Source organism: Ovis aries, chromosome 8 (assembly GCF_016772045.2).
Source record: "Ovis aries strain OAR_USU_Benz2616 breed Rambouillet chromosome 8, ARS-UI_Ramb_v3.0, whole genome shotgun sequence".
Lineage (NCBI taxonomy): Eukaryota > Metazoa > Chordata > Mammalia > Artiodactyla > Bovidae > Ovis > Ovis aries.
This window is the reverse complement of record NC_056061.1, coordinates 10821926-10836632: the sequence shown is the minus strand read 5'-3', so window position 1 is coordinate 10836632 and position 14707 is coordinate 10821926. Positions and strand designations below refer to the sequence as shown.

Below are 14707 nucleotides of genomic sequence, written 5' to 3'. Positions count from 1 at the left end.
GGTGAAAGTGAAGTTGCTCAGTTGTGTCTGACTCTTAGCAACCCCATGGACCGCAGCCTACCAGGCTCCTCCATCCATGGGATTTTCCAGGCAAGAGTACTGGAGTGGGGTGCCATTGCCTTCTCCACTTTTACCTGAACTGTATTTAAAAATTCTAATTTTATAGTTTTAACAATTTATAATACCCCCTGAAAGTCATTTATTCTGTAGACGTTAGCTTTTTATATAATGCTCATAGAACTAGCTATCTCTTTATATCCTACCTTCAGCACTTTGGTCAATTTAATATTTTTATTCACTTACTAATTTGTAAACTTATGTTTGGCTCACTTAGTAATTTACACTTAAAATAATCATGTAGTTACATATATAATAGTCATTATTGTTAAAACAGCTTATGAGCATGTTAGTAAAATGAAAATGAATATTAAATATCTGAACTTTCAGAATTAAAATATTTCAGTAAGAATTTATTTTCATTTGTCATTATAGGTACAGTGTAAAATGTACAGTTGTATAAACTGCCTTGAATTCTGTGACCTATTTCAGCATTTACCATAGTTACTTTAAAATGCTTCAAAATTAATTTTATATTAATTTAAAAAGTTATCAAAATTAATTTATCTATAAATGTTATGATAGTCTTTGAATGCCTATGCTGCTGTCAAGGTCTAACTTGAGTTAAGATATTTCAAGAAAGATGAAATTAGATTTCTAATACTTGAAGAATAGATGGTGTAGAATATTTATATGAACCTGTTATTTCTCTTTTTAATATACAGTAAAATGCCATCACTTTATATTGCCTAAAAATTATGAAAACAGATATTCAGGTATTTCTTACTAAGAGTTGAAAATATGTATCAAATTTGTCAAAATGCAGTAGTCTTATTAAAACAATATTTGCTAAAGTCCCTATATTATATATATAAATAGCTCAATAATAAAAAAATCTTAATTGTGGTCAACTATTACAATTATATTTCCCCCCCCACAACTTTCACTCTCCCTTTTTTAATAAAGTAATGACTTTCTCTACTATTTCAGTCAAGTATGGATAAGTGAGATTTTACTGTATTTTCATATTTCTGTATGTTTGTATTTGGGCACTTATTTTTGATTTGGATATAAATATCATTACTTTTTCACTGTGTTCTTATGGAAATACATTGTGAATTTGATTTAATTGTTTACTACATTTAAATAATATCTTTAAAGAAAGTCTATCCAATGCAATTTAAACACTGAAACCACACTGTAACACTATTTGTTATGCAGTGAAGTTATGTATATGTAAGATGGGCCTGTTTGAGATTATGTGAAATTTAAATACTTAAGTACCAAAAGCACCTGAAATGAAATTATCTCCCATATGTATTGGGGTACACTGACCTCCACTATACAAAGTTACAGTGATGTTCCAGTGTGTTTATTTGGAAAGAAAGCAGTACAGACATTTATTTTGTACTTTCTTATTGTAGGCTCCCAGCAGTCTTATGGAGACCCTTGAACAGCATCTAAATACATTAGAAGGAAAGAAACCTGGAAACAAGTACGCATTAGTTGTATATTCTGAATAAGACAGAAAAATATTAGAGTTGTTCTTTATACAATGAGATTTATCATGGTACTGCAGTTTCATGGTATGCTTTATTGTAATTCTCAGTTCCCTCAAAACCCCCCACCCTTCCCATTAACTTGTGATAGCATGACCCCATACATAGGTGATCTATCTGTGGGCTAATGCAGCAGGTTAGTAGGTTTTACCTGTGTTGGCTGAACTTGCTGACTTATTTATTTGCCCTCAGAAGGGATTCACAGTCCTCAGAAAAAGAGTTGCTTCTGTCTAAAAGTTGAGGCTGTCATCAATGGGCACAAGTAAGAATGAGCCTGATTTCCCAAGCAGCCTTTGAACACTGTTATGTTGCCAGCCCCAATGTGGAAAAAGCAAAGCCCTCTGGGCATCGCTTTCTGCACTCTAGACTCTCCCCACGTGGACCCTTCGGCGTGGCATGCTGCTAACTCTTGACTCAGAGATCTTTTTCTAGACAGAGTAGCAATCGAGCAGCGAGAAGTAAACTTTCAGTATATTTTCAACCTTTGTGTTTGGACACTTAGATTTATATACATTTTTCCCAATCACATGCCAAAAATGTCCAGGTTCCATTTTTGTTCTCTCCAGCCGGGGTCATACTTGTCTGTTCACAAGACCTGATCCTTTTCAGTTTTAGCGCCTTGCTTAGACTGTAATTCTGCTACTCTTGGATGCCTAGCTCTCCTTGTCTCTGTGTGTGGGCATCTTATACATCTCAGGAGGGCCATCTCATGAAGCCTTCCTTAATCATGCACTGCACTGTGTTATGACTTCCCTTCTCCTCCCCTGCCCCCACCCTCATATGTGGTTTAAATGGATTTTCTGTTTCCTAAGGTCAGGGACTATTTTGTACTTCATTATCTTCATCTAAAAACTTAGTGTAGCTCTCTCTACAGAGCCAGTTTGAAATCTGTTTTTGTTGGTGTTCCCAGCTGTATGTTGATTCTGTTTAGATTGACAGCAGAAATTGGCAGAGACAACCCATGAACTGCTCATTGCAGGGCTGTCGGCTGACCATGGATTTTACCTGTGATACAGCTATTAAAATGCATCTCCTTTCTGCTGATTTCTCTCTGCGCCTTCTCCTAGAATCGAGATTGTTGTGTCTCAAAGTCACTTTTTTGCTTGTTGTTTGATTAGCTAAGGGTTATTTGTCATCTATTACAAGTTAGTATAAAAATTATTGCATGTCTTAAATTTTCAATAATAAACAATGACATGGGACTCTTAGGCAGTGATGGCAGAGCTGTTCGGAGTGACGACTGGCAGGACCTCTGAGGGGCTCTGTCAGGGTTGTCCTAGATCTGTCCCCACTTCACTGTTGGCCAAGGGTGATTGTACTTGTGCGGGTAGATTGATGTCAACTAAAAAGGCATGAGAGTAGTAAGTCACAAAAGAAGGTGGCCACTTCCAGTAATTGCAGCCCCTTACCCCACATCATATTAGGGTGTCTAGGAAGCCAGATGAGTTACCTAGGATTTAAACCAAAGGACACAGGAAGCCTGGGCAGAGTCCCTGCTCCTCTGGCTGGTGGATCCGTCTAGAGGAAATATGCACATCCCGGAGTGAGAGCCTCTCCCTGGGCAATGCAGGATGTGCATGGGTGCAAGGCGGATAAGCTGGCTTATCTGCCGTCTTCCCCCCTCAAGTCCTCACACCCTGCACAGGTCTACCCTTTTCCCTGCTTAAATCTGCCAGGCAGCATTCATGTGAAAAGCCATCTCCCAGAGTGAATTTCATCAGCCTAACTTCAGATCTCAAGCTGCCCCCTTGTGGCTGCTACAAACTATTTTTGGGCTATTTAGCTATGGACATTTAGAGTAGTAAAATAAAAACTTAATGGTCTTTTGTTTTAAATTACCTTTGACTGAGCATAATTTTCCTCTCTCCTTTAAAATCATTTAATGCTTGTCAGATTTCTTTTCTGAATTGGCTAAGACCACCTCTGAACTTGTCTTTGCTTATTCCCTATTTTTAAAATAAATGAACTATAGTAGTTAACTGTTTATTTCTTTGTATGTTTGTGCTTACCTGGGAACTTAAGTGAAGGGTGAGTACTGTATTGAGTGACTTTTTTGCATTTGGTTATTACTAAAAATGCAAAAAACACTCTTAAGATTCCACATTTGGTATTTAAAACATTTAAAACAGATTTCTGTCCATTTTATATATCTGTGTTTTTTCCATCATACTTTTGAAATTCGTCTCTCAAGGTGACTGGCATAAATGGTTTTACTTTATTTTGGTGTTAAATCAAGACTAACAAACTCTCTTAGGTGGCTGTACAGATACTCCTCTGAGATTTTAGAAATCAAAGACTTCTTCATTTGTTTAATAAACAAAAAATTTACCTGTGGCTTATGGCAGAACTGCCAAAAGACAATGTTACAGAGAAAATTAATTAAAGAGGTTTTCTTGTCTTCCAGAAGCAGTATAAAATTATTCTAAGTAGATACTTTAAAAGAAGCATTTTCAAATGTCTGCTAAAAATATGTAGGTCTTTTCTATTTAGTGCCTTATATCCACTGACAACTCAGTTTTTAAATTTTCTGCAATACTGTGTGATATGCATTTGTACATTAACTGTTTCTGTAATTCCACAGAACTAAAGAGAGAACTTGATTTTGCTTTATACGTGGATTTACTAGCTGTTGAGGGTGCAAGAAACCTCAAGATTAGTGTAATTAAAATTATTTGGAAGAGACAGGTTTTTCTCGTATGCATCTTGTCTATCTTTCTGACTAGCATTTATGACCAAAACTGTATAGGGATTAGTGTTATGAATAAGAAATAAAATTTCTTTTCTTGATAGCTTACCATTAACACATTGGTAGCAAATCTTGGCATTTTCTGTGTTCGTCATAAAAATCCATGGTTTGTAATGTTTTACAAGATTTAGAGTACGTTACTATAGGTCATTCATTCTTGTCTTAAATTACATTCATGTCTTATTTTTCCCCAACATGATTCACTGTGTACTAAATTTCTCTAGCCCAAGTAATTGAAATAAGTACTGAAATGAGTACCAGGCTTTAAATAATGTCATATTTTATATCTAAAGATTATAGCATTTTCTTTTATAAAGGGCTAACAGCCAGTGATAGGGTAGGGAACCAGCTAAGGAACAGGTTAAAAGAAGCAGTCCGTGTATTATGTAAGAGAGGAGCAAATGTGCTGGGCTCCCCTGTGTTTTTCATCAGGACAGGCTGGAATGTGAAACGTGCACAGACAGGCTTGGACCGGAGCCTGAAATCCACCATTAAAGAATGATGAGGCTTGGGCACGTTATTTACCTCTTTGAGCCTCAGAGCCCTCAGACTTTAATCAGTGATGAATGATGCTTCTTGAAGCAGTGGCCCCAATGGGAACACCTCTGGTTCTCCCTTTTTGAGGAAATCATGACGAAACCTGGATCTGGTCCATGGAAACAGAGATCGTGCATCCTGACAGTTTAGTTTCATAAGAAAATAACTGTTAAGATGTTCGGCTAATTTATTCTGCAATATATTTATCTGATATAAAGCAATGAGATAGAATTGCTTCCTTCCAAAAATTTGGCATCTAGTGGCGAAGACAGGCAAATAAGATACAGTGCAGTAAGTGGAATGATTGGAGGAGACAGATAGTAGATTTTTGCTTAATCCGCAGGGTAACTACAAGTGTCATTTAGTAATAGCATTCATGCAAGAGCTTGGCAAACTGATTCTTGTGCCAGTGATGATATTTTGTACTTAGGTTTGAGCATGATATTCTTTAACAGTAGGTAGAGAAATTGTCATTTTTACTGTATCTTTATTTTGCTACAGAGCATAGAATAGGTCAGAAACCTTTATATATTAGTTTGGACCTATAGTTTAAAAAGTTCTCATTCTTCCTCAGTTCTCTTTTCTGCATTAATATTTCTCATTGTGTCAGTAGCACTAAGAATTGATTCATTAAAAGCTCTTGAGAGAGAAACAAATTAATTTCAGTTAACTCATTGTTAGAAAGTGACCATATCAGGTGGCTTCTGTGTTTCTGTTTTGGCTTTGCAGGGTTAAGACTATTACTTTCTTGAATTTTTATTTAGACCTAACTCCTTTCCTTTTCCACATATTTAAAGAGAAGAAATGGTGGGAGTGAAGAAATTATTAACCAAAAACTCATTAGGGAATTTTCAACCTTAGTACTAGATTTGTAGGTTCCTAAGTTTCTGAGATACAGAGAATGCTGTGATTCCATTTATTTCAGTAGACCCTTAATGAGCAGCATAGGTATATATATATCCTTTTCTCCATAGGGTATGTTATACTGAAGATACCAGCCAAACTAAACATAACCTAATCAAGCATTACCCTTAGGCTTCTATCTTCATTGTATCACAGAGATCTCTGTAAGACATCTCTTTATTTCACATTCGTTTTCAGTAAAAACCAAACAGGAAATGGCAGGCATGTGTTTGCAGATGAAGTTGAACGTAAGAGCTATTAAAATGCATCTGCTGCTGCTGCTGCTGCTAAGTCACTTCAGTCGTGTCCGACTCTGTGCGACCCCATAGACGGCAGCCCACCAGGCTCCCCCGTCCCTGGGATTCTCCAGGCAAGAACACTGGAGTAGGCTGCCATTTCCTTCTCCAGTGCATGAAAGTGAAAAGTGAAAGTGAAGTCGCTCAGTTGTGTCTGACTCTTAGCGACCCCATGGACTGCAGCCCACCAGGCTTCTCCATCCATGGGATTTTCCAGGCAAGGGTACTGGAGTGAGGTGCCATTGCCTTCTCCAAATGCATCTAAGATTGCTAAATTTCTTTTGCTATATCCAGTAAAACAAAAAATTCATGATACTGTACTAAACTCCAGTTACTAAATCTCTGCTAATTTTACTCCTGCCACGTGTGCTATTATCTCTGAAAATAAATAGAAAACTATCCTCTAAGACTGTGACGATAGTCTTCTTATTGAAATCACTTTTTTTTCCTTCATCATGCTTCCTTACTAATTTATTTTCTGCCAATTCAGGGTAGTAAAATCTAAGCTGTTTAGGCAGTTGTTTCTGAAGCATTTTGCTGGGAATGACATACATAATCAGTGCCACCAGTAATCTAACTGAAAAAAGAAATGTATTTCATCCTGATTTTCCCTCATCCCCTTAGAAACAAGGATTGAGGTTACCATCCTTTTCAAGCTCTCAAGTTTTCACAGGATAACGAGAACATTTCTCATAGATAGTTTTCATTACAGCCATGAAAAAAAAGGACAAGCTCTAGGACATGAAAGTTGAGACACATATCAGGCATGTGTAGGGATTTCTTTTTATTCTAGTATTCCTTTTATGTATCACAATTTGATTAAATGAATCACAGCGTACTTTAATCTTCATGGGTTTTCTAACTTTTAAAAATATTAAACCAGATAGTTTTGAAAAAATCTATAAAGCATTATTTTTCCCAGGTCTTCTTGGGCAAATTTTTTAAAATTGCAAGTTGAGCAGTTTGTTTTTGATGGATGTAGGCAATACAGATCAACTCCAGTAGTTAACTGAGTGGCTAGAGATACAAAAAAAAGATTTTGAATTTAAGAATTTTTAGCACTAGAAATTAAGTGGATGGAAAACATTAGAAGCAGATGTCAGATAAAAATTGTTTTTAGAAAATAGTTTATGCATTACTAAAAGTCTATATATAAACAGGTTAATACTCGACCAAGCATCAGACTTAAATGCTTCTACAAATGTATTCACGTTTATTTAGTGTTTATTCTTTTTTATTTCCTTTTAGATCTGGTGCTCCCTCTCCATTAAGTAAGGTAAGTTTGTCTTGTGTGTGTGTGTGTGTGTGTGTGTGTGTGTGTGTGTGTGTTTTACCTTTTTAACAACTTTCGATTGTAGAGTTCAGTGGCAGTAAGTACATTCACATTGTTGGGCAGCCATCGGTGTTATCCATTTGGAGAACATTTTCTTCCCAAGCTGAAACCCTGTACCCTTTAAACATTTCCTCATCATTCCCACCCTCATCCCCTACACCCCCAACTCCTGGCAAGGCACCATTCTACTTTTTGTTGCTATGATTTTGACAATTCTAGGTGCCTCAAATAAACTGAACCTCTCAATACCTGTTGTTTTGTGACTGGCTTATTTTACTTAGCACAGTATCTTCCATGTTCATTCTTGTTGTATTGGGTTGGCCAAAAAGTTCGTTTGGGTTTTCCCTTAAGATCTTAGCATGTGTCAGAAATTTCCTTTCTTTTGAAGTCTGAATACTATTCCATTCTATGTATAGACCACATATTGTTCATCCATCCCTCCATAGATGATCGCTTAGGTCACTTCCACCTTTTGGTTATTGTAAATAATGCTGCCGTGAACATGGTATACAAATATCTGTTCAAGTCCCTATTTGCAGTTCTTTAGAGTCTGCACCCCGGAGAAGGCAATGGCACCCCACTCCAGTACTCTTGCCTGGAAAATCCCATGGATGGAGGAGCCTGGTGGGCTGCAGTCCATGGGGTCTCTGGGAGTTGGGCACGACTGAGCGACTTCCCTTTCACTTTTCACTTTCATGCATTGGAGAAGGAAATGGCAACCCACTCTAGTGTTCTTGCCTGGAGAATCCCAGGGACCGGGGAGCCTGGTGGGCTGCTGTCTATGGGGTCGCACAGAGTTGGACACGACTGAAGTGACTTAGCAGTAGCAGCGTCTGCACCCAGAAGTGAAATTGCTGGATCCTATGATAATTTTGGAGGAGGGCATGGCAACCCACTCCAGTATTCTTGCCTGGAGAATCCCATAGACGGTGGAGCCTGGTGGGCTACAGTCCACAGGGTCACAAAGAGTCGGGCTGACTGAGTGGCTAACACCTTCACTTTCATGGTAACTTTATTTTGAATTTTTTGGGGAAAGGTAAGGTAATTTTTTCTTCTTTTTTTTTTTTTTGTATTTTCTCTTACATTAGTTTCTCAGTCCAATATCATATAGCAATGTCTACTTAGCCCTCTATCTGGACTAAAAATTTTTTTTAAGTAGGAGAAATTTTCATACATTTATATTACAACTGAGAACAAATATATCAGTGTAACATCTTACTAGTTTCAAAGGACTTTGAAGAACTCTGAATCATAGCCTGGTGAGATAAATAAGTCACATGATGTGGTGCCTGCCTTGATGGTGCATACATGTTAAGTCGCTGCAGTTGTGTCTGACTCTTTACGATATTATGGACTATAGCCCACCAGGCTTCTCCGTCCATGGGATTCTCCAGGCAAGAATACTGGAGTGGGTTACCATGCCCTCCTTCAGGGGATTTTCCCAACCCAGGAATTGAACCTGAGTCTCTTAACATCTATCTGCACTGATACGTGGGCTCTTTACCACTAGCACCACCTGGGATGATAAAGAAACCAATCGTCATTGGGTGTCCTTCCAAACACGTCTTTTAGACAATCCATTGTAATCACTGTCATAGCTCCTTCAGCTCCCTTTTCTCCTTTAGCGTCTTGTAAGGACAAGATTAGGGTTGTCAGTGACAAGAAGGATTTTAGTTCTGTAGGTCAGTAGTTTAGATTTGCCATTGTATTTTTCAGGCAAAAATGCGATAAATGTGCTCTTTCCTCTTGGCCGAATTTCTGTCATGTAACTAATGTTATTACAGAGAAGAAAGATGGCATTAGGACTGCACCGGGTACCCCAGACACCCTGTACTCTGTCAGCATGTGGCCATCTGCCTGAGAGTTCCTCAGGGAGCGCCATCAGTCAAACAAACCACTGAAGCTCCCTGGTGATCACGCTGCAAAGCTGGATTTCAAATCATGCCTGTGAAAGAATTCTGCCACAGGGCTGCTGAGTGCAGTGTGGTAAAATGCTGGGATCTTGTAGGATGGTCTGTTCAGGTATTTTGGCCAAATCAAATTTTGACTGGTTTTTTTTTTTTGGTAATAACAGGATTATTTTGGTTCTGTTTTTCCCTTCCTCATCTCTTGAGAGCTTATTATTACAAGGCAGTTTTTAGTGAGCCTTTGGAGACCTTCATTTCTGCGTTTCTGTTGGTAGATTCATTGCTGTCAGTACATTCTCCTCGGTATTTCCTAAACATCACTTCCTAAGCTTATTTACATGTGTCGGTTGAAACAGAAACCACACGTTTATTTCAGAGTTGTCAGTGCCCACAGGGGACAGCACGCAAGTTCGTTTCTGTCAGTTGTTTCTATTCTCTTGTTACTCTTTCACATTCCATTGGGAAACTTTGAATTTTTGGTGAAGAACAAAGCTTGAGTTGACCCTTAAGTTGGCTTAAAGCTCAACATTCAGAAAACAAAGATCATGGCATCCGGTCCCATCACTTCATGGGAAATAGATGGGGAAACAGTGTCAGACTTTATTTTTGGGGGGCTCCCAAATCACTGCAGATGGTGATTGCAGCCATGAAATTAAAAGACGCTTACTCCTTGGAAGAAAAGTTATGAGCAACCTAGATAGCATATTCAAAAGCAGAGACATTACTTTGCCAACAAAGGTCCGTCTAGTCAAGGCTATGGTTTTTCCAATAGTCATATATGGATGTGAGAGTTGGACTGTGAAGAAAGCTGAGCACCGAAGAATTGATGCGTTTGAACTGTGGTGTTGGAGAAGACTCTTGAGAGTCCCTTGGACTGCAAGGAGATCCAGCCAGTCCGTTCTGAAGGAAATCAACCCTGGGATTTCTTTGGAAGGAATGATGCTAAAGCTGAAGCTCCAGTCCTTTGGCCACCTCATGCGAAGAGCTGACTCATGGAAAAGACTCTGATGCTGGGAGGGATTGGGGGCAGGAGAAGAAGGGGACGACAGAGGGTAAGATGGCTGGATGGCATCACTGACTTGATGGATGTGAGTCTGAGTGAACTCCGGGAGTTGGTGATGAACAGGGAGCCCTGGTGTGCTGCGATTCATGGGGTCGCAAAGAGTTGGACGCAACTGAGCGACTGAACTGAACTGAACTGAGCAACAGTATTCATACTGCTCTTGCGTTTATCTTTTATCTTTTTTGGAAGCTCTTGGTGCTTGGCACTTGTTTATCTTTGGGTTTTGAATTCTTTATGAGCTATATTCTTAGTCACTCAGTCTAATACCTGTGCCCATACTCAGTCACTCAGTTGTTTCTGACTCTTTGCAACCCTAACGGACAGCGCCAGGCTCCTCTGTCCACAGATTATCCTGGCAAGAATACTAGAGTGGGTTGCCCTGTCCTCCTCCAGGGGATCTTCCTGACCCAGGGACTGAACCTGCGTCTCTTATGTCTCCTGCATTGGCAGGTGGATTCTTTACTGAGCCACCTGGGAAGCTCAAGTAAGATTACTGAATCAGGTTGCAATTTCCTCCTTCAGGGGATCTTTCTGATCCAGTGATCAAACCCATCTCCTGTGGCCTACTGCATTTGCAGGCCAGTTCTTTACCACTGAGTCACCTGGGAAGCATATTCTTAGGCAAATAGCTATTTGTTGTTCAGTTGCTAAGTGATGTCCCACTCTTTGCGACGCCATGGACTGCAGCATGCCAGGCTTCCCTGTCCTTCACTATCTCCCACAGTTTGCTCACGCTTATGTCCATTGAGTTGGTGATGCCATCCAACCATTTCATCCTTTGTTCTCCCCTTTTCCTGCTGACCTCAATCTTTCTCCTCATCTGGGTCTTTTCCAATGAGTCAGTTATTCGCATCAAGTGGCCAAAGTATTGAAGCTTCAGCTTCAGCGTCAGTCCTCCCTATGAATATACAGGATTGATTTCCTTTATGAATGACTGGTTTGATCTCCTTGCTGTCCAAGGGACTCTCAAGAGTCTTCTCTTAACATCACAGTTCGAAAGCATCAATTCTATGGCACACAGCCTTCTTTATGGTCCAACTCTTAACATCTGTACATGATTCCTGGAAAAACCATAGCTTTGACTATATGGACCTATTAAACAGATACTATTTAAGTCTGGAAACTCCTATACATTGCTTATCTCCTCAGTCCATTTTCTTAATTTATTCTTTTTCAAATTTCCCCTACATTTGGTCTGCTTGAAATTAGGTGTCCTGTTATAGCAGTGGCCGATGGCCCTTGCTTGATCTTGGTCTTTGTGCATTTTGGTGCTGTTATGTCTCATTTCCACTTACAGAACTGAGTATCAGTGGACTGTTTTGAGATGATCCATTCATCTTTCTCTCGTGAATACAGACAAATTAAATATACCAAGTAAAAGAAAATAGAATTAGGATAGTTACTATACAATTCAGTTCAGTTCAGTTGCTCAGTCGTGTCCAACTCTTTGTGACCCCATGAATCACAGCACGCCAGGCCTCCTTGTCCATCACCAACTCCCGGAGTTTACCCAAACTCATGTCCATTGAGTCAGTGATGCCATCCAGCCATCTTATCCTCTGTCGTCCCCTTCTTCTCCTGCCCCCAATTCCTCCCAGCATCAGGGTCTTTTCCAATGAGTCAGCTCTTTGCATGAAGTGCCCAAAGTATTGGAGTTTCAGCTTCAGCATCAGTCCTTCCAGTGAACACCCAGGACTGATCTCCTTTAGAATGGACTGGTTGGATCTCCTTGCAGTCCAACGGACTCTCAAGAGTCTTCTCCAACACCACAGTTTAAAAGCATCAATTCTTCGGCTCTCAGCTTTCTTCACAGTCCTACTCTCACATCCATACATGACCACTGGAAAAACCATAGCCTTGACTAGACAGACCTTTGTTGGCAAAGTAATGTCTCTGCTTTTCAATATGCTATCTACATTGGTCATAACTTTCCTTCCAAGGAGTAAGCATCTTTTAATTTCATGGCTGCAATCACCATCTTCAGTGATTTTGGAGCCCCCCAAAATAAAGTCTGACACTGTTTCCACTGTTTCCCCATCTATTTCCCATGAAGTGGTGGCACGAGATGCCATGATCTTCGTTTTCTGAATGTTGAGCTTTAAGCCAACTTTTTCACTCTCCTCTTTCACTTTCATCAAGAGGCTCTTTAGTTCCTCTTAACTTTCTGCCATAAGGGTGTTGTCATCTGCATATCTGAGGTTATTGATATTTCTCCTGGCAATCTTGATTCCAGCTTGTGCTTCATCCAGCCCAGCGTTTCTCATTATGTACTCTGCATAGAAGTTAAATAAACAGGGTGACAATATATAGCCTTGATGTACTCCTTTTCCTATTTGGAACCAGTCTGTTGTTCCATGTCCAGTTCTAACTGTTGCTTCCTGACCTGCATACAGATTTCTAAAGAGGCATGTCAGGTGGTCTGGTATTCCCATCTCTTTCAGAATTTTCCACAATTTATTGTGACCCACACTATACAAGCATCTTATTTTTTTAATAATTAGCTGACTATTAGGTCCTCTTCTTAAACCAGCATAGGACAATAAATGTTGGGTTTTATTTCACTTTTTAAATTTTATCTTTTCACATTAGTGAAGATCTATTCTAAAGCTGTCAGTGACTTGAATCTTGTTTGGGGATAGTTCTCTGCTGTTTGTGAACTATTTTTTAAGTTAGATTTCTAGATGTTACAGGCATCTGAGAAGACTTTGCATACAGTCTGTTTAAGATGCAGAAAAGAATGGCCTGGGTTTTAAAGTAATCATTACAATTGATTTTTTTTTTTTTCATTTTTGCAGCTAGCAAGATCTTTCCCACTAATTTTTTGTTTAGGAAAAATGTTTGGCCTTCATTTTATTTTATTTTTTAAGTGGAAGTATAGTTGATTTACAGTGTGGTAGTAGTTTCTGATGTTCAGCAAAGTGATGCAGTTTTATATATGTGTGTTAATTCTTTTTCAGTTTCTTTTTCCATCATAGGTTATTATCAGATGTTGAATGTAGTTCACCATGCTATACGTATTCAGTAGGACCTTGTTTGTCTGTTTTACATATAGTAGTATGTATTTGTTAATCCCAAGCTCCTAATTTATTATTTGGCTTCGATTATAAATATATGCATAGAAGTCATTGCCGGGTTAGGAGAAATACTTTGTCATAATTCTATATAAATTACATATAACTTGAAATATTTGAAACATATTTTGTCCACTATTGATTATGTATTATAATTCTCAATTTGAAATTTTCTGGAGATTTTTCCTCTCGTGAGGAGCTACCAAATGGCATAGGTCTGCAGAGTAGGGGGCCTGTCGCCTTGTGTCATGTAGGTTCAGATTTGACCAGAGCGTGCTGTGCCTCTTCCCTTTTAGTCTTCTCCAGCCACAACTGTTACATCGCCTAATTCTACACCAGCTAAAACTATTGACACATCGCCTCCGGTTGATTTGTTTGCAACTGCATCGGCAGCTGTACCAGTCAGGTTAGTTCATGAGCATGTAGCAAACTGTTTATTAATATTTTGATTAGGTTTTTTTATTTTTATGTATTGAACCCAAATGACTTCACAAAATGAAATGTTATTCCAGTGAATATATGCTATTTGGGGTTATTTTCAGGTACACAGAGTAAGTTCTTCTACACTTTATACAGTTATTTAAGTTTGTACCTCTCAAAGTGTACGTAAGACCTGAGCTCTGGGAATTGCCTTGTTCAGATATTTGGGAAAGAAAGTGGAAGAAAGATGTACACATTTCAGGTTCTTCTGAAATGGATGATATGGACAGTGTTTTCTGAAATTCATTTCTTCTTTTGTGAAATTTAAAGGCTGTCTTGAAGTGCTATAAAATGAAATGGAGTGAAATGAAATGCAATAGTAGGTCAAGTAGGTGGTACATATGAGGAACTCAAACTCTGCTTGTAGGAAGAAACTGTCAGGATGCTCCTAATTGCTTTTATAGCACATAAAAGTCAGAATAGTAGTGAGAAAGATGGGGATGACTGTGTGTTGTATGATATCTCTGAGGTGCCTAAAAGGAAGCCCCAACTAAGAGAGGCTTCCTCAGGTATTAATCTTAGGTCAGCTCTTTGGTTCTTTTGCCTCAAGAAGATTCTGGTCCCATCTTGTAGTATCTGTGACTCTGATTATGAATGCTCTGTACTTGGAGACTTGAATTTTGAACTGAGCAATAAATCCACATAACGTATCCATGTAAACTATGCCTTTTGGTCTCCACTCACTTGATTCTAGTTTTTTAATCACAGACTTGGAAACGCCAAGTTCTTTCTGCCTCTATACCAGGATAAATTGC

At 38.8% G+C, this 14707-nt stretch overlaps 1 protein-coding gene across 23 annotated transcripts in view; it reads left to right on the top strand.

Annotated features, from left to right (window-relative positions):
- The window catches only part of SNAP91 (synaptosome associated protein 91), a 174568-nt gene that overhangs the window by 89362 nt on the left and 70499 nt on the right, over positions 1 to 14707 (top strand). For all 23 annotated transcript variants that reach the window (XM_060419408.1, XM_060419407.1, XM_060419406.1 and 20 more), the window contains 3 exons: positions 1482 to 1552; positions 7347 to 7374; positions 13769 to 13878. In XM_060419408.1, coding sequence (XP_060275391.1) covers positions 1482 to 1552; positions 7347 to 7374; positions 13769 to 13878 — 209 coding nt within the window. The remainder of the gene's footprint in view (positions 1 to 1481; positions 1553 to 7346; positions 7375 to 13768; positions 13879 to 14707) is intronic.